The 20,562-nt window shown below is 42.9% G+C and overlaps 1 protein-coding gene across 1 annotated transcript in view; it reads right to left on the bottom strand.

The window, feature by feature from the left end:
* Positions 1 to 19,462, bottom strand: part of MTUS2 (microtubule associated scaffold protein 2) — a 505,095-nt gene extending 485,633 nt beyond the window's left edge. Inside the window, 1 exon segment of the mRNA XM_040422442.1 lies at positions 17,396 to 19,462. Within this exon segment, the coding sequence (XP_040278376.1) occupies positions 17,396 to 19,462 (2,067 nt within the window).
* Positions 19,463 to 20,562: the final 1,100 nt, after the last annotated feature.

Genomic DNA, 20,562 nt, shown 5'->3' on the forward strand with positions numbered 1-20,562 from the left:
CACTTAATACTGGCACATTGGGGGGAGATGGCATTATGATACTGGCACATGGGGAGGTGGGTGGGAAGGAGAGAGGCACTTGATACTGGCACATTGGAGGGGGGAGAGGGCACTATGATACTGGGACATAGGGGGGGGGAGGAAAGAGGCAGTTGATACTGGCACATGGGGGGGGGGTTTGGCACTTGATACTGGCACATGGGGGGCATCTATGGGGACACTTACTGGCACATTATTGGGGGGCATTATGGGGGTCCCTTTTTACTGGCACATTATTGGGGGGCACTATGGGGGCATCTACTGAGGTCACAAAGAATGGGTATTTTATATGGGGGGGGCTCTGTGTGGTACTAGTATTATCAGGGGGTTTATCTGTTTCTGCAGTATTGTATTGGGGAGCACAGCGGCACAGTATTGTGGTAGGATGTTTTGTCCAAAAGATGCGAGAATGATGGAAAAATAGTAAACTAAGATTTTTTTTTTGCCAAACTGCAGAGACGAAAAATAGCTGAAAACTGGAGGTCTGATCTGAAGGTCTGAAAGGAGAAGATGAGGAAAGAGAACATCTACATCAAAGAGACATCACTGGATGTAAGAGGTATGTGCGCTGTATTACCCTGTATTTCCAATTTTTTTCCAATCCAAATCCGAATACTTTGTTAAAAAAGTAAGGACTCTTTATTTTTTCATATTAAAAGAATATTGAGTTTGGATCACTTCGTTTCTTACACTGTTCACACAATTCTTATGTACAGGATTCGTGGGATTCGAGATTCAAAAGATTCGAGAGATTCGAGAACCTTTTCGGATTCGGATTCTAAAAAAATTGGATTTGTCCCACCTCTACTTATTTTCATTGAGGTACTCCAAGATATCATCTCTTAGAAAACCTTCAAACAGTTTACCCACGACAGATGTTAATCTTACCGGCCTATAGTTTCCAGGCTTTGCTTTTGGACCCTTTTTGAATATTGGCACCACATTTGCTATGCGCCAATCCTGTGGAACACACCCTGTGTCCGTATAGAGTCCTTAAATATCAGAAATAAGGGTCTGGCTATGACATTACTTAATTCTTTTAGGATACGGGGGTGTATGCCATCCGGTCCTGGTGATTTGTCTATTTTAATCTTTTTAAGGCGCCGCTGTACTTCTTCCTGGGTCAGACAGGACACTTTTAATAGGAATTTTCTTTTACATTCAGCATTTCATCTGACAGTTTATTTTCTTCAGTGAATACAGTGGAGAAAAATTATGTAATAGCTTTGCTTTCTCCTCATCGCTCTCTGCAACTCCCCCCTCATCACTTAATATGCGCAAGGCGAGCAGTAAGGGACGGGGAAGTGGCCGTGCTGCTGATGGTGCACGCAGAGGCCGTGGCCCTTGGCGTGGTGAAACTGTTCTAAAGGGCCGACACCTTCAGATTTATACTTTTTACCATTTATATAATTGAAGAACATTTTAGGTTTAGTTTTGCTCTCTTTGGCAATTAATCTCTCGGTCTCTAGTTTGGCTGCTTTTATTAGTTTTTTTTACATATTCTATTTTTTTCCTTATAGTTTTTCAGTGCTTCCTCGCTACCCTCCTACTTTAGTGATTTAAATGCTTTCTTTTTGTCATTTTTTGCTTTCTTTACAGTTCTATTTATCCTCATTGTTTTTTTATTGTTCCTTAACCTTTTATTCGCATAAGGTATGTACCTCTCACAATTAGATTTTAGGATGCTTTTAGAAATATCCCATTTTGTGGCTGTATTTTTATTTTTGAGGACTTTGTCCCAGTTAGTTACGCCTATGGCCTTTCTTGGCTAAATTTAGCTTTATTGAAGCTTGGTATTTTTGTTACTCCATGTAAAAACGCTCTTTTGAATGATAATTGGAAGGTTATTACTTTATGGTGAGTATTTCCCAGGTGTCCCCCAACCTGCACGTCTGTTGTTCCGTCGGGTCTATTGGTTAATACTAAGCCCAATATGGCCGTCCCTCTAGTCGGGTCCTGAACCAGTTGGAAAAGGTAATTGTCTTTGGTTATTGCCAAGAACCTGTTACCTTTTATGAGATGTACAGGTTTCAGTTTCCCAGTCTATATCTGGGTAGTTGAAGTCCCCCATAATAACCACCTCATTATGATTTGCCGCCTCGTCTATCTCATTTAGTAGTAGATTTTCTGTGGTATATTAGGTGGTTTATAGTAAACTCCTATTAGTAATTTATTATTGTTTTTGCCCCCATTTATTTCTACCCACAGTGACTCCATATGTTCATGTCCCTCACTTATATCTTCACGGAGTGTGGGCTTTAGACAGGACTTTACATAAAGGCAGACCCCTCCCCCTCTCCGGTTTTTGCAATCCTTTCTAAACAGACTGCAACCCTGTACATTAACTGCCCAGTCATATCTATCATCCAGCCATGTCTCAGTTATTCCCACTATGTCATTGTCCTCCTCACACATCACTAATTCCAGTTCCCCAGTTTTATTAGTCAGGCTTCTGGCATTAGTATACATACATTTAAGAGGTTTATGTATATTTTTTACCCTACACCTTTCCTTCTGAACTGTTCTAGTCCCTCCTTCCATTCCTTCCCCAGTCCCACTACCTTGCCCCCGGTCTCTATCTGCACTATCTTCCCATCCTATAAAGTAATTACCCTCCCCCCAGTCCATAGTTTAAACACTCCTCCAACCTTCTAGCCATCTTCTCCCCCAACACAGCTGCCTCTTCCCCATTGAGGTGCAGCCCATCCCTACGATAGAGCCTGTAGCCGAGAGAGAAGTCGTCTCAGTTCTCCAGGAACCCAAACCCCTCCTTCCTACACCAGTTCTTGAACCACTTGTTAACTTCCCTAATCTCCCGCTGCCTTTCTTATGTGGCTCATGGTACAGATAGTATTTTGGAAAACACTAACTTTGAGGTCCTTGCCCTAAGCTTGTGACCTAAATCCTTAAAATAATTTTTAAGGACGCTCCACCTACCTCTAACTTTGTCATTGGTTCCGATATGGACCATGACCGCTGTATCTTCTCCAGCCCCTCCCAGTAATCTGTCAACCCGATCCGTGATGTGTCGAACTCAAGTGCCAGGAAGACAACACACCGTTCGACGATCCCGGTCTTTGTGATAGATCGCCCTATCTGTATCCCTAATAATTGAGTCTCCCACTACCAGCACCTGTCTGGCCTGCCCTGCTCTCCTGGTCCCCTGCTTACTGGAGCTGACATTCCCCTGACTGGCAGAGGAAGGGTCCAGCTGCAGCAGTGCTGTCCCTGAACTGACATCCCCCTCATCTGCCAACCTTGCAAACTTGTTTGGATATGTCAGATCAGGGCTAGCCTTCCTGGCACTCTTCCCTCTACTCCGCTTTCTAACTGTTATCCAGCTCCAGCTACTACCTCACTTTCCTGAACCTCCTCGCTACCACCCACATATACCCCATAGAGTGCTTGCTCAGTGAGCAGCAAACTCTTTTCCAAATTGTCAACCAACGCTTCTCAGTGTTGAAACTCGCCCGGTTAGATACACGATGTGTGATTCCAAACGGGCAATTTGCTCACATTTTGAACAAAGATATGCACCCTCAAACGGCTGTTCCAGGACTGCATACATTATACAAGATGTGCACTGGACTGCGCTGTCAATAATGGAACACATACATTATGGGGATTATGCAACAAAAGAGAAAAAATACTATATAGTGCAGTGATAAGAATCTAACTTACTGTAGTCCCCTCCTAAAGTCCCTAAATCTCAAATCACATAATCTAAAGTCACACACTTAATACAAACACACATTTAAAAATCAAACACGAGAATTCTCACAAACTAGTGTTGTTTGTCTGCTGATATAAGTGCAGCCCTCAAACCAGACAGTTTTTTTTCCTCTGTCTGCAGGTATTTGGGAATATATTTATAATAAATTAATATTTAAGTATTTTCATTTGCTTAATTCCCAGAGAACCCCTTTAACTTTTATTAAAACTTTCTGGGGGAATGGGGAAAAAAAAGAACAGCAAATCTGACGTTAATTTAGCATTTACTGTGTGGCATAAAAAGACATGTTGCCTTTATTTTGTGGGTGGGTTTGATGACGGCAAAACCAATTATGTACTGTAAGTTTATTTTATCTTTTACAGTATTTGCATAATAACAGCATATTTCATGGAAAAAAAACATTTCTGTCACTGCATTAAAAAAATCATAACTTTTTTTAGTTGATGTAGCTGTATGTGGGCTTGTTTTTTTTCCCCCTGCAGGTTGAGTCATTTTTAATAGAACCATTTTGATGTACATTATTGAAAAACTTTTATTATTTATGTCGCTTGCTGTGTGTTTTAACCAGTTCAAGCCAAAGGAATTTTCTGTTCTTTTAGTACATAAGTGTTTGAGTGCCATAACTGGTTTTTAGTTTGGTTAGGGTTAAAGTAAATATATAGACTAAAAATGTAAATCAGTTTTGCGCCATTTTCAATGATACATAGGGCTTTTTCGCATTTTTTATTTTTTTAATAGCCCAAATTTTATATTTTTTAAAATTATGACAGTCATTTTTATGTACGGGATGCATGGGTTATGGTAGCCAGGAGTAGGGCTAGAAGTTGTGGTGTGGCATGTGGTAGCCTTTTATTCTTCACTTTGTGCCCCCCATAATTTCATACAAGACCTTTGGGGGACATTTAAACATCACATTTTTTTTTTCTATTGCTGATGTCTCCTGTAACTGGGTTTGAGTTTGAGGGAAACACATCCCACAGAGAGATTGTATAAAGCTGTTCAGAGTTGATCTGGGGAGTACTGCATAGTTCATCTGGGTCTGCTAAGACGAAACATCTGTAACAAAGTTCTATTCATGTGTTCAGAAGCACCATTCTCTTGGGGTGATATGGAGTGGTCCGTGTCTTTCTTATCTGGTAGACGCGGCATAGCTCTTCAATCACCTTCCCCTCAAAACAGACCCCTTAGTTATAGTGCAGTTGAGCGGGGCAGTCGTATGCCAGAATAAAATTCTCCCACAAGCCATTTGGTCACGGGTAGGAACAGCAACTGCGAACTTAGTGAAGTAATCGACAATTACATCTCTCGCAGTCTATTTTCATATTGGGACATAGTTTCATTCTCTCTTTGGTATCAAGCAAAGAATGTTTTCCTCAATACCGCTTCAGAAGACACATCCCATACACGTCCTCGAGAAGGCCTAAGATCTGCTCAAATCTCTCTCTTTGGCATACTGGCTGCAGCACCACTGTTTTTTGGACCCCTCCTTCCAGCGTACTGAGTGCCAATTCTGCTTTTGGCCTCATGCACACGACCGTATTTTTTTGCGTGATCCGTGACCGTTTTTTTTTTCGTCCGTGGGTCTTCCTTGATTTTTGGAGGATCCACGGACATGAAAAAAAGTTGTTTTGGTGTCCGCCTGGCCGTGCGGAGCCAAACGGATCCGTCCTGAATTACAATGCAAGTCAATGTGGACGGATCCGTTTGACGTTGACACAATATGGTGCAATTTCAAACGGATCCGTCCCCCATTGACTTTCAATGTAAAGTCAGGAGTTAATATACCATAGGATCGGAGTTTTCTCCAATCCGATGGTATATTTTATGGTATATTTTAACTTGAAGCGTCTCCATCACCATGGGAACGCCTCTATGTTAGAATATACTGTCGGATATGAGTTAGATCGTGAAACTCAAATCCGACAGTATACTCTAACACAGAGGCGTTCCCATGGTGATAGGGACGCTTCAGGTTAGAATATACTAAAAGAACTGTGTACATGACTGCCCCCTGCTGCCTGGCAGGTGCTGCCAGGCAGCAGGGGGCAGACCCCCCCCCCCCTGTTTTTAACTCATTGGTGGCCAGTGCGGCCGGCCCCCCTCCCCTGTAGTTAACTCTTTGTTGTCCAGTGCGGCCGGCCCCCCCTCCCTCCCCTGTAGTTAACTCGTTGGTGGCCAGTGGGCCCTCTCCCCTCCCTCCCCCTCCTAATTAAAATCTCCCCCTCTATCATTGGTGGCAGTGGAGAGTACAGATCGGAGTCCCAGTTTAATCGCTGGGGCTCCGATCGGTAACCATGGCAACCAGGACGCTACTGCAGTCCCGGTTGCCATGGTTACTTAGCAATTTGTAGAAGCATTATACTTACCTGCGAGCTGCGATGTCCGTGTCTGGCCGGGAGCTCCTCCTACTGGTAAGTGACAGGTCATTAAGCAATGCGCCGCACAGACCTGTCACTAACCAGTAGGAGGAGCTCCCGGCCGGACGCAGACATCGCAGCTCGCAGGTAAATGCTTCTACAAATTGCTAAGTAACCATGGCAACCGGGAATGCAGTAAAATCTCCCCCCTATCATTGGTGGCAGCGGAGAGTACCGATCGGAGTCCCAGTTTAATCGCTGGGGCTCCGATCGGTAACCATGGCAACCAGGACGCTACTGCATTCCCGGTTGCCATGGTTACTTAGCAATTTGTAGAAGCATTTACCTGCGAGCTGCGATGTCTGCGTCCGGCCGGGAGCTCCTCCTACTGGTAAGTGACAGGTCTGTGCGGCGCATTGCTTAATGACCTGTCACTTACCAGTAGGAGGAGCTCCCGGCCGGACACGGACATCGCAGCTCGCAGGTAAGTATAATGCTTCTACAAATTGCTAAGTAACCATGGCAACCGGGACTGCAGTAGCGTCCTGGTTGCCATGGTTACCGATCGGAGCCCCAGCGATTAAACTGGGACTCTGATCGGTACTCTCCGCTGCCACCAATGATAGAGGGGGAGATTTTAATTAGGAGAGGGAGGGAGGGGAGAGGGCCCACTGGCCCACCGGCCGCACTGGACAACAAAGAGTTAACTACAGGGGAGGGAGGGGGGCCAGTCGCACTGGCCACCAACAAGTTAACTACAGGGGAGGGAGGGGGGCCGGCCGCACTGGACAACAAAGAGTTAACTACAGGGGAGGGAGGGGGACCCACTGGCCACCAATGAGTTAACTACAGGGGAGGGAGGGGGGGGGCCGGCCGCACTGGCCACCAATGTGTTAACTACAGGGGGGGCTGCCCCCTGCTGCCTGGCAGCACCTGCCAGGCAGCAGGGGTTGTACACAGTTCTTTTAGTATATTCTAACCTGAAGCGTCCCCATCACCATGGGAACGCCTCTGTGTTAGAATATACTGTCGGATCTGAGTTTTCACGAAGTGAAAACTCAGCTCTGAAAAAGCTTTTATGCAGACGGATCTTCGGATCCGTCTGTATTAAAGTAACCTATGGACACGGATGCCAATCTTGTGTGCATCCGTGTTCTTTCACGGACCCATTGACTTGAATGGGTCCGTGAACCGTTGTCCGTCCAAAAAATAGGACAGGTTACACGTATCACGGTATCGGCTGCAAAACGGTGCATTTTCCAATGCACACAACGGTCGTGTGCATGAGGCCTTTAGATGAGGAGTGATATTACACAATCACGCAGCCCCCTCAAGTCTAAGGGTAACAGTGCTCCCACTGGAATCATAGAAAAGGCGCTGGCGGAGGAGAAAGTTACTCTGTTGGTCACCATGTCTGTCTCCATCCTGCCAAACTACGCCAGAAGTAATACTATGCGTTACTGGCTGTAACTGAACTTTACTGAAGTCTTAACTTTAAATCAAACAAGCAAACATATGAAAGTAATAACAGTTATAATGAATAGCTTTTCAGTCAGTGATTCTGCATTAGGCCTCCAAGGCAGCAATGGTCTTTCTTCAATGGCATGCCTGCAGGCCTGGAGACTCTCTCTCCTTCCACGTGTGCTCTGAGATCTCACCTGTCGGCTGTCTCTCTATCACAGTCCTCTGTACTGGGGCACAAAGCGATTCCTTTGTACTCCTTACTCTGAAGTTCTCATAGACTCTATTCTGTGTGAGGAGCATCCCACCACAACACACTCCTCTTTGGCCCAAGCCTCTTACTGCCCTGACTCTCCTCCCAACACTGCCTGCTTCCACCACCCAGACTTCCTGCTTCTCTGACCACGGCCCTTCTCTTTTATTTTATCACCATCTACTGGCCAAGTCACACTGCAATCCCTTGTTATACCATTATGTGGGCCAATTATCAGGAATGATAAAAGGGCCCTTAGGTTTTACTACATCTACAATTGCCTAAAGAGAGATTAGGGTAGGTTCGACAGGACTTTGTTTTCCATCTTGCATAACGGGACCCAGACGGATCCGTTTTGATTCCCATAGATTTCTATTAGGACGGAAAGCAAACGGAATGCCTTTTAAAGGCTTCCGTTTTGCATTCCGTCATAATACAAGTCTATGGGCAGAAGAACGGATCCGTCCTAACGGAAAGCCATAACGGAATCCCTAACGCTAGTGTGAACCCACCCTTATTGTGTCTTTTCTTTTAAACTGATAAGCACCCTTTAACCACCTCAGCCCCCAGTGCTTAAACACCCTGAAAGACCAGGCCACTTTTTACACTTCTGACCTACACTACTTTCACCATTTATTGCTCGGTCATGCAACTTACCACCCAAATGAATTTTACCTCCTTTTCTTCTCACTAATAGAGCTTTCATTTGGTGGTATTTCATTGCTGCTGACATTTTTACTTTTTTTGTTATTAATCGAAATTTAACGATTTTTTTGCAAAAAAATGACATTTTTCACTTTCAGTTGTAAAATTTTGCAAAAAAAAACGACATCCATATATAAATTTTGCTCTAAATTTATTGTTCTACATGTCTTTGATAAAAAAAAAATGTTTGGGTAAAAAAAAAATGGTTTGGGTAAAAGTTATAGCGTTTACAAACTATGGTACAAAAATGTGAATTTCCGCTTTTTGAAGCAGCTCTGACTTTCTGAGCACCTGTCATGTTTCCTGAGGTTCTACAATGCCCAGACAGTACAAACACCCCACAAATGACCCCATTTCGGAAAGTACACACCCTAAGGTATTCGCTGATGGGCATAGTGAGTTCATAGAACTTTTTATTTTTTGTCACAAGTTAGCGGAAAATGATGATTTTTTTTTTTCTTACAAAGTCTCATATTCCACTAACTTGTGACAAAAAATAAAAACTTCCATGAACTCACTATGCCCATCACGAAATACCTTGGGGTCTCTTCTTTCCAAAATGGGGTCACTTGTGGGGTAGTTATACTGCCCTGGCATTCTAGGGGCCCAAATGTGTGGTAAGGAGTTTGAAATCAAATTCTGTAAAAAATGACGAGTGAAATCCGAAAGGTGCTCTTTGGAATGTGGGCCCCTTTGCCCACCTAGGCTGCAAAAAAGTGTCACACATCTGGTATCTCCGTATTCAGTAGAAGTTGGGGAATGTGTTTTGGGGTGTCATTTTACATATACCCATGCTGGGTGAGATAAATATCTTGGTCAAATGCCAACTTTGTATAAAAAAATGGGAAAAGTTGTCTTTTGCCAAGATATTTCTCTCACCCAGCATGGGTATATGTAAAAAGACACCCCAAAACACATTCCCCAACTTCTCCTGAATACGGAGATACCAGATGTGTGACACTTTTTTGCAGCCTAGGTGGGCAAAGGGGCCCATATTCCAAAGAGCACCTTTCGGATTTCACTCGTCATTTTTTACAGAATTTGATTTCAAACTCCTTACCACACATTTGGGCCCCTAGAATGCCAGGGCAGTATAACTACCCCACAAGTGACCCCATTTTGGAAAGAAGAGACCCCAAGGTATTCGCTGATGGGCATAGTGAGTTCATGGAAGTTTTTATTTTTTGTCACAAGTTAGTGGAATATGAGACTTTGTATGAAAAAAAAAAAAAAAAAAATCATCATTTTCCACTAACTTGTGACAAAAAATAAAAAATTCTAGGAACTCGCCATGCCCCTCACGGAATACCTTGGGGTGTCTTCTTTCCAAAATGGGGTCACTTGTGGGGTAGTTATACTGCCCTGGCATTTTCCAGGGGCCCTAATGTGTGGTAAGTAGGTAAATGACCAGTGAAATCCAAAAGGTGCTCTTTGGAATATGGGCCCCTTTGCCCACCTAGGCTGCAAAAAAGTGCCACACATGTGGTATCTCCGTACTCAGGAGAAGTTGGGGAATGTGTTTTGGGGTGTCTTTTTACATATACCCATGCTGGGTGAGAGAAATATCTTGGCAAAAGACAACTTTTCCCATTTTTTTTATACAAAGTTGGCATTTGACCAAGATATTTATCTCACCCAGCATGGGTATATGTAAAATGACACCCCAAAACACATTCTCCACCTTCTCCTGAGTACGGAGATACCAGATGTGTGACACTTTTTTGCAGCCTAGGTGGGCAAAGGGGCCCATATTCCAAAGAGCACCTTTCGGATTTCACTCGTCATTTTTTACAGAATTTGATTTCAAACTCCTTACCACACATTTGGGCCCCTAAAATACCAGGGCATTATACCTACCCCACAAGTGACCCCATTTTGGAAAGAATAGACCCCAAGGTATTCGCTGATGGGCATAGTGAGTTCATGGAAGTTTTTATTTTTTGTCACAAGTTAGTGGAATATGAGACTTTGTATGAAAAAAAAAAAAAAAAAAAAAAATCATCATTTTCCACTAACTTGTGACAAAAAATAAAAAATTCTAGGAACTCGCCATGCCCCTCACGGAATACCTTGGGGTGTCTTCTTTCCAAAATGGGGTCACTTGTGGGGTAGTTATACTGCCCTGGCATTTTCCAGGGGCCCTAATGTGTGGTAAGTAGGTAAATGACCAGTGAAATCCGAAAGGTGCTCTTTGGAATATGGGCCCCTTTGCCCACCTAGGCTGCAAAAAAGTGTCACACATCTAGTATCTCCGTACTCGGGAGAAGTTGGGGAATGTGTTTTGGGGTGTCTTTTTACATATACCCATGCTGGGTGAGAGAAATATCTTGGCAAAAGACAACTTTTCCCATTTTTTTATACAAAGTTGGCATTTGACCAAGATATTTATCTCACCCAGCATGGGTATATGTAAAATGACACCCCAAAACACATTCCCCAACTTCTCCTGAGTACGGCGATACCAGATGTGTGACACTTTTTTGCAGCCTAGATGCGCAAAGGGGCCCAAATTCCTTTTAGGAGGGCATTTTTAGACATTTGGATACCAGACTTCTTCTCACGCTTTGGGGCCCCTAGAATGCCAGGGCAGTATAAATACCCCACATGTGACCCCATTTTGGAAAGAAGACACCCCAAGGTATTCAATGAGGGGCATGGCGAGTTCATAGAAATTTTTTTTTTTTGGCACAAGTTAGCGGAAATTGATATTTTTTATTTTTTTCTCACAAAGTCTCCCGTTCCGCTAACTTGGGACAAAAATTTCAATCTTTCATGGACTCAATATGCCCCTCACGAAATACCTGGGGGTGTCTTCTTTCCGAAATGGGGTCACATGTGGGGTATTTATACTGCCCTGGCATTCTAGGGGCCCTAAAGCGTGAGAAGAAGTCTGGAATATAAATGTCTAAAAAATTTTACGCATTTGGATTCCGTGAGGGGTATGGTGAGTTCATGTGAGATTTAATTTTTTGTCACAAGTTAGTGGAATATGAGACTTTGTAAGAAAAAAAAAAAATAATTCCGCTAACTTGGGCCAAAAAAATGTCTGAATGGAGCCTTACAGGGGGGTGATCAATGACAGGGGGGTGATCAATGACAGGGGGGTGATCAATGACAGGGGGGTGATCAATGACAGGGGGGTGATCAATGACAGGGGGGGTGATCAATGACAGGGGGGGTGATCAATGACAGGGGGGGTGATCAATGACAGGGGGGGTGATCAATGACAGGGGGGGTGATCAATGACAGGGGGGGTGATCAATGACAGGGGGGGTGATCAATGACAGGGGGGTGATCAATGACAGGGGGGTGATCAATGACAGGGGGGTGATCAGGGAGTCTATATGGGGTGATAACCACAGTCATTGATCACGCCCGTGTAAGGCTTCATTCAGACGTCCGTATGCGTTTTGCGGATCCGATCCATCTATCAGTGGATCCGTAAAAATCATGCGGACGTCTGAATGGAGCTTTACAGGGGGGTAATCAATGACAGGGGGGTGATCAATGACAGGGGGTGATCAGGGAGTCTATATGGGGTGATAACCACAGTCATTGATCATGCCCCTGTAAGGCTTCATTCAGACGTCCGGATGCGTTTTGCGGATCCGATCCATCTATCAGTGGATCCGTAAAAATCATGCGGACATCTGAATGGAGCTTTACAGGGGGGTGATCAGGGAGTCTATATGGGGTGATCACCACAGTCATTGATCATGCCCCTGTAAGGCTTCATTCAGACGTCCGGATGCGTTTTGCGGATCCGATCCATCTATCAGTGGATCCGTAAAAATCATGCGGACGTCTGAATGGAGCTTTACAGGGGGGTAATCAATGACAGGGGGGTGATCAATGACAGGGGGGTGATCAGGGAGTCTATATGGGGTGATAACCACAGTCATTGATCATGCCCCTGTAAGGCTTCATTCAGACGTCCGGATGCGTTTTGCGGATCCGATCCATCTATCAGTGGATCCGTAAAAATCATGCGGACATCTGAATGGAGCTTTACAGGGGGTTGATCAATGACAGGGGGGTAATCAATGACAGGGGGGTGATCAGGGAGTCTATATGGGGTGATCAGGGAGTCTATATGGGGTGATCAGGGGCTAATAAGGGGTTAATAAGTGACGGGGGGGGGTGTAGTGTAGTGTAGTGGTGCTTGGTGCTACTTTACTGAGCTACCTGTGTCCTCTGGTGGTCGATCCAAACAAAGGGGACCACCAGAGGACCGGGTAGCAGGTATATTAGACGCTGTTATCAAAACAGCGTCTAATATACCTGTTAGGGGTTAAAAAAAACACATCTCCAGCCTGCCAGCGAACGATTGCCGCTGGCAGGCTGGAGATCAACTCTCTTACCTTCCGTTCCTGTGAGCGCGCGCGCCTGTGTGCGCGCGTTCACAGGAAATCTCGCGTCTCGCGAGATGACGCGTATATGCGTCCACTCGGAATGAATCAACCACCTCCAGGACGCGTCTGTGCGTACAGCGGTCCGGAGGTGGTTAAATTGGTTCAAATTGGTCTCAGAATGACAGCTGATCCCCTACCCACAGAGCCGTAGGATCGGACAGGCGCAGGCAGTCGGCGATACTGCGGCTGCGCGAGATTTCATGCGCAAGAAAGGATGAAGCAAGGTTCGTATGTTGAATAAATTATATGACGTAGCGGAGGGGGGCAGCGCCGTTCAGCCCGGTTGTGGGAGGAAATTTATTTATGAGGAGGCGTGCAGGCCTGCAGGGGGGCGTTACTGGGCTCTAGAGGAGAGGAATAACACCCCTCTGGGCACCTTGAAGCTTCATTAGCATAACCGAAAAATTGCTTTTTTATCTAAATGACAATATGAAAAAAAGAAAGAAGACCCTTGCTGGAAAGAAGGCAGTTTATTGAACATTACAATGGTAACAGCTTAATATGCTAAAACCTGATGACAGATTCCTATTAAAGGGGTTCTGCACTTTCATTTAACTGATGATCTATCCTCTGGATAGATCATCAGCTTCTGATTGGCGGGGGTCCGACACCCGGGACCCCCGCCGATCAGCTGCTTGAGAAGGCAGCGGCGCTCCAGCAGCGCCGCGGCCTTCTCACTGTTTACCTCCGGACGGCCGGCCCACCGACGTCACGACTAGTATCAACTAGCGTGGGCGCGGCTAAGCTCTGTTCGCTTGAATAGAGTTTAGCCGCGCCCACACTAGTTGATACTAGTCGTGACGTCAGTGGGCCGGCCGTCCGGAGGTAAACAGTGAGAAGGCCGCGGCGCTGCTGGAGCGCCGCTGCTGGAGCGCCGCTGCCTTCTCAAACAGCTGATCGGCGGGGGGCCCGGGTGTCGGACCCCCGCCGATCAGAAGCTGATGATCTATCCAGAGGATAGATCATCAGTTAAATGAAAGTGCAGAACCCCTTTAAGTTCTCTTCTAGAGGCAGAAATCCCTGATTGTCGTGAAGGAAAGTGCCAGGCTCATTAGAAGAGAGAACTAGGAATCATATGTCTGCGTGATCATCACACGACCAGGATGGATTGTATCCTATGGAAATCAACATTGAAGGTCTCTACTCCAAGAATATAAGTAGAGATATGACAAACCATGAGGAATATCTATAGACAGTATATTAGACAATTATTATTATTTACTATTAAAGTGCTATGATAAGGGGTGCACATGCATAATACAGACTATTGCACTAAGCATGAACAAGACCAGTTACAAATTACTGATTACAGAAGGAGAGAGGACCCTGCCCGTGAGGACTTGCAGTCTATAAGGGATTGGAGAAGGATACAGTAGGTGAGGGTGAAGCTGGAATAACTTTTCATTATAGCATTAATAAGATGTATGTGCTCAAACTGGAATAACCCTTCAATACCTTGAACAATGACCTGTCATCCTTTATTATAATGTTCATTATAGAAATCCACCGCTGGCGAAACGCCAACCACTTAATATTGCTGGGATGTTAATTGCAATGTTATTTTTACTCTGGCAATAAGGGGAAATGGCTCAGAAGACTGACTTAATAAATAATGCCACTGAAATAAATGAACGCGGGTGCGCAGGAAAAATCCCAACCATTCGCTGCCCCAATATTTAGCCTTAGGCACAAGTCTTGTGTTATTCTCACAACAGTTTTGTACAGCCCAGAAACCTAACAGCTTGAACTGTCATTTTCATTGTCTATTTTCCTTCTGGCAGATGAAGAAACAGCTTATTTGCAATTACTACATCATAACCCAAGTCAAACATATTCATGACATGTTTCGTTCCTATACGCAGTCGGAAACAGTCAGGATGTTTGCAGCTACTGCATAGGTCAGCAATCTAAAAGGGAACCACAGGGAAATCATAGGCACAAAAGATTGGACTTTTGCATATTCCACTCATTTTCATGTATCCTGTTGGGGAATTTGGAATTAACAGTTCAATTACTGGAGTGTATACCCCCCTTGCTTTTTTCAGTTTAAGCAATTGGCCTTACCTTACTAACTGCAAATAACTACTACTTGAGTCAACCTACATGTATTTGATATTATTTTTCCTAGGACATCTTAGACCTTTTTTGTAAACTGGTAAACTGTGAAAATTCTGAAAAAAATAAATATATTTTCCCTTTCTTGTCTTTTTTGCTGTAACAAAAGATTTCAAGACAAAACATTTTTAAAACCACTACCGTACTATCTGGGCTCACTACAAGACTTCAAAGGACTGGAGCTCATTTTGTATTTTGGTGGCTTATTTTTGTGTTGCTGGTTCTATGTCACCATACTGCCTGCACAGATGTTTTACAGTGTCAAAACATTAGAAACTCCTTCAAAGAGACTATTTTTTAATGTTGACACCCTTAGGTATTTGTCTTGGGGACATTTGGAGATTTTAAGCTTTTTGCTTTTTAAAAAACAAAATTATAAATTTAAAAAAATGTGGGTTTGCATAAAAAAAACTAAATATAGTTAAAACAAATACCTATATTTTAAAAAAAAAGTTATAAATAAAAAAGTACATAACAAAAAAAATGTGTATATATGTGTGTATGTTGTATGCTATACAATGGCTAGAATTGATAACTACAGAACTTATTTATTTTGTATTTTACTTTTACTTTTTTACTTATTTTGTTTTTATTTCTTACTATTTTTTTTTTAAACTATTTTATGAAAATGCCATATAATGGGCAGCATGACATTACAACAGTGTCCTTTATGACAGAGTGCTTTGTTTTAATCTGAAATGCTGTGTCAGAAAAAACATGGCGTATAAATGAGCCAGGCACAGGGAGATACAAGTCCACTTTGCGGCTTCTCCCCTCTCTGTTCAGCTTGATAGGGCTTTCCCTATGCGGTAGACACTTATCTGTCAAGCCAAGCCTGGTGGGGAGAGGCCGCACAACTGACTCTTCTCTCTCTGCCTGGGTTCTTTTTTACCTGCATACCTTGGTTTTAAAACTCTTTTCTCTGAACTAACACCACATTTTAGAGTGAAACATAGCCCTCTGTCATGAGGGACCCTGTTGGGATTTCATGCTGCCTGTGATTTTTGCAGCATGAAGCTGGGGATGGTTCCCGACTATTATTCCTGTGATAGTGCTGCAGGAGAATTGAAAACTCAATGGGAACCATATCCTTTCTTGGCATAGTCACAACCATAAACTGCTGCCGCCCATTGAAAATAATGACAGGTGGACTCTAAGTGGCAGGCAACTTTTTGGTGTCAAGTTCTGCTCTCAAAAGTCACTGTGTGAACATCCCCTGTCAGGTTTACAAAAAAATTAAAGAATTCAGTTTATAGAAACTCTTAAAAGTGTCCATTCACCATTCCATTCAACAAAATTCAATCTGCATAGTCTAAAGGAACATATAGCAGGAAGGCAACTGACAACTGCAGTTGAGAGCCAGAAATGTGCTCCGAGAGTGATCGACTATCGTCACTGACTTTCCCTCATATCACAGTGTGAAGGAATGAAAAATAATATGGGGCTATAGAAATAATTAGAATTTTATTAACATATTTTCTTCAATTAATATATTTTTTATATTTGCAAAACTGCACGTGTGTCTTGAGAAATCCATCCAAGGAGGAGCTGAAATGTGCCTGTGAACATGGGTTAATAAGTCTTACTACTGATATTTCAGTTCATTTATTAGAGCACTGCCTACACTGCCGAGTGCTTTATACTGATGACCTATCCTCAGGATAAGTCATCCAATGTTCGATTGGTGGTGGTCCAACTCCTGAAACCCTCACTAATCAGCTATGTCACCGTTGCACTGCTCCGGTGAGCGCTGTGGCCTCTTCATAGGCCAGTGACGTCGCATTCATCGGTTACATGTCAGCACAGTCCCATTCAAGTGAATTTGGGTTGAGCTATCAAGAACAGAGCTATCCAACGGATGGTGCTGTGCTTGTAAGCTTCTAGGAGGCCACAGAGCACCATGACCTCTTCAAATAGCTGATCAGCAGGGGTGCCAGGTGTTGTGATCAGATATTGATGACTTATCCTGAGGATAGGTCATCAATATCAGATCAGCAGGCTTCCAATTCAAGTGAATAAGAGCAGCATTGCAGTAACCATGCACTACCACTACACAGTGTATGGAGCTGTACTGTTCTGTCGCCGCATTTCCTGCAAACAGTTGATCGGTAGGGGTGCCAGGAGTAAAAACCTCAGCTGATCATAAGGACAGGTCCTGGAGACCTAAATGCAGGAAAAGGATCTCAAACCCACCATGAAACCTAGCTATTTTCATAAAGCAGATCATTATCACGCTATATATTTGAGGAAAAAGACGACATTTCAGCATATACTATATATCGGTAGAAAAGTGGTAATTTATTGTCAAGTGTTTCCTTACCTCTTCTAATGAATGATGTCCAGGAGGCCTGATTCCAGAAACCACCAGCCCAGCACTGTATATCCTGGGTTTGTGCAGGTCAGCTTTATACTTATCTAACAACACATTTGTTGGTTTCACGTCACTACTAATTGTGTCATGTTCTTTTGGTATAGGAACAGTACAGGATGGGGACCCATACGGCATGCTCATTTGTCCAAATGGCATTCTGTCGACTGCTTGAGGATTTCTCCTAATATAGGTGATGATCTTAGGCCGCACTTGCTTGGGTTTGGGTACAATGAGGGCAGGTTCGATGGTCTCCTCTGGTTTCACATTATGGTTTATTTCTGTTTCATCCTGGCTTGTAAGGAAAGGTTTGGAATTTACCAGTATTGGTTTCGGGATTCCACTGTTAGCAAGAGTCTTGTTAGTTGCTTTAGGGGATATGTTGAAAAACTGTGTACTCTCAATAGGAGGTAGCACTGAAGAAGGTGACAATCTGTCAACGTGAGCTGCTCCAAAGTCCTTAAAACAGCTCGGTGAGGCAACGCGCTGATCATTAATATTAACCAGCGGGCATAAAGGAGAAGTGGTACATAAAAATGAATCACTTGGGTCCTTATGGCTCTCTTTCAAATTGCTTTTTAGAAAATCTGACTGATGTTTTCGACCAAGAGATGTCTTTTTACTGTCAACGAAAGCATTTTTATCTTTCAAGGAAGTCGCGCTGCTGCTTGAAAGAAAATTATTGTCACTGTCCTGACAAAGATAATCTTGTACTGAGAATCTGTCTTTGCTCGAATGGATCTTATTATCCAGAGAGTCAGTGAGTGATGTTGTTTTTCTGATCGCAGGCTTGTAGCTCGGATCTTTGTGTTTTGAAAACTCAACTTCTTGGGAGTGACCAGCTTGAAAATCAGAGACCTGAGAGATTTGAGATTTCATTTCACTATAATATACATCGAGTTTATAATCGTGCTGCTTGGAATTGGAAGGACTGGTAGACAGAAATGTCACAGCCTGTTTTCCTACTTGGTTTGCCTGGGAAACAGATGCCTGACCACATGGAAAAGACAATGGAGATCTTCTGGTTTCAAATCCACTATCCCCTCTTTTGGATCCAGCAACCTCAACCAATGTTATCTGTAGTTTGTGGGGAGATATTGACTTAGACTGAATGTTTTTGGGATCAGTCAGTTCGGATGGTTTAATTGTTTGACCCTGATACAATTGTGCTTCTGGTATGGTACAAATTACCTGAGGTTTGTAAGATAAACGAGAGTGTTCCTCAACATGAACAGGATGTGATAATGTGCTTTGTTTGTTAACATGGGTGTAGGTTCCATCAGCCGTTGAAAAATCTGGGCCAGTAATATTTGAGGTAGGTGGTTTGGAATAAAATACAATCGTCTTTTCCTCTGAGGTATTATTGATATTATGAGAGGGTAGTCTTAATAAATGGTCAGCTGAGGAGGATGTATCAGTAGGCTTGATCCCGCAGTGAGACGTGTCAGCATACTGCAAGTACCTAAGTGGTGAATCTACAGTTGCTGTAGTTAAAATATGCTCTTTTATTAAAGTTTCTGATTTAAGTGAAGGGATACTTGATTTTATCCTAGAACCTTCACCTTGGATTATGTTGCTACTGTTATTACTATGGGCACTGATAGAGGATTCACGTGTCTTGCTAATGGGAACCTGGAAACTTCTGTCATATAAGCTAGCTTTAGGAGATTGTCTAAGAGTAGCAGATTTCAAACTGTCCTTTGCATCATCGGTCATATAGTTTTTGGTGATGTCCTTGTTGGTTGGTGAATGGAGTCTTAAGTCGCTTGATGGAGACTCTTGGTCAATGTTCTCTTGCCTGCTGGACTCCGTAAGGTTTTCAGATGGCCAAGAGCGCAACATCCCTGATTTATCCTCCATGTTATATATCTCATCTTTTTTGTCAGTGTTTGTGGAGAAAATCTGATTGGCATTACTATCACCCAAACCGGTCACACTCTCATTGTCGTTTTTCTCTTCATTGCTGTTATCCTCCTGGTCTGCGCAGCAAGCCTTACTTGGCGCCAGTGGGATACTCATGTTTGTAGGTAACTTTCATACGCACTTACTCAGAACCTTGAGGCAATTTTTTTTATGTATGTGAAATAGTGATGAAACCCATGATATTTTGTCAAATGCACATGTGTTCCATGATCTGCAGAATGTTTGATTGCAGTCATCAGTATTATAGTTTTATTTGGAAACTTCTAAGAAACCTGTAACAAAGGATGGAGCATTAATAGATTATATAAGTACGGTGCATTTATTACATGTGAAAAAACATCGGTAGTCATATGTTAACCAGTTTAAGGGGGCACAAATTCTAAAATAAAAAAGACAAAATAAATAAAAAATAATAATAAAAAAAGTCACCACATGCTGTTATAGAGGAAATAAAAAAAATAATTAGTAAAAAAAATAAAAAATGTGAAAAAATGTCAATTTTTTTTACATTTTCCTTTTCATAAAAAATATTAAAGAAAAATAAAGGCCAATGTATAACTGAACAAAAGCGCCAAAATGATTTAGAAGGCGCATGTGCCTGGTCCGGAAGGGGGCGGGAGGTTGGTAAGTGGCTCAGTCTTAAATTGGTTAAATAATTTTTCCACATTTCTTCGGTGATACATGAGGATTTATTTTTATGACATCTTTATTTTAGCCTTTTTGCTTTTATTTTTTATACCCAGGAAAAAAAAAATATATAAATAGTCTGTTTTTGCAATTAAATACATTTTTACACGGATATAGGGGGATACATAGGGGACATATATTTTAAGCTTAACAGTGGCAGGCCTAGAAGTTGCAGTATGGGCTAATAGTGACATTGTTTTTCTTTTTTTATTTATTATATTTTAGTTGCTTTTTTTTTTGTATTATTATTATTATTATTTTTGTCACTTTGTGCCCTACAGGGGTCAATTTAACATTATTATTTGTCTTGTTACTGGGACTGAAATATTTGCCCCAGTTACCAGAGAAATATGGCCTCTGGAGCCTCACTGCAGAGATCATCTAGGTCTGCTAAGACCCAGCAACTCCTGCAGCACCCAGCAATCACATGATCTCTAAGACCGTGGCAGACAAGGCCAATTGCTGATCTGTATACCACTGTGTATATAGTAATGGGGAAGGCAGGGACT

This window comes from Bufo bufo, chromosome 3 (genome assembly GCF_905171765.1).
Source record: "Bufo bufo chromosome 3, aBufBuf1.1, whole genome shotgun sequence".
Classification (NCBI taxonomy): Eukaryota; Metazoa; Chordata; class Amphibia; order Anura; family Bufonidae; genus Bufo; species Bufo bufo.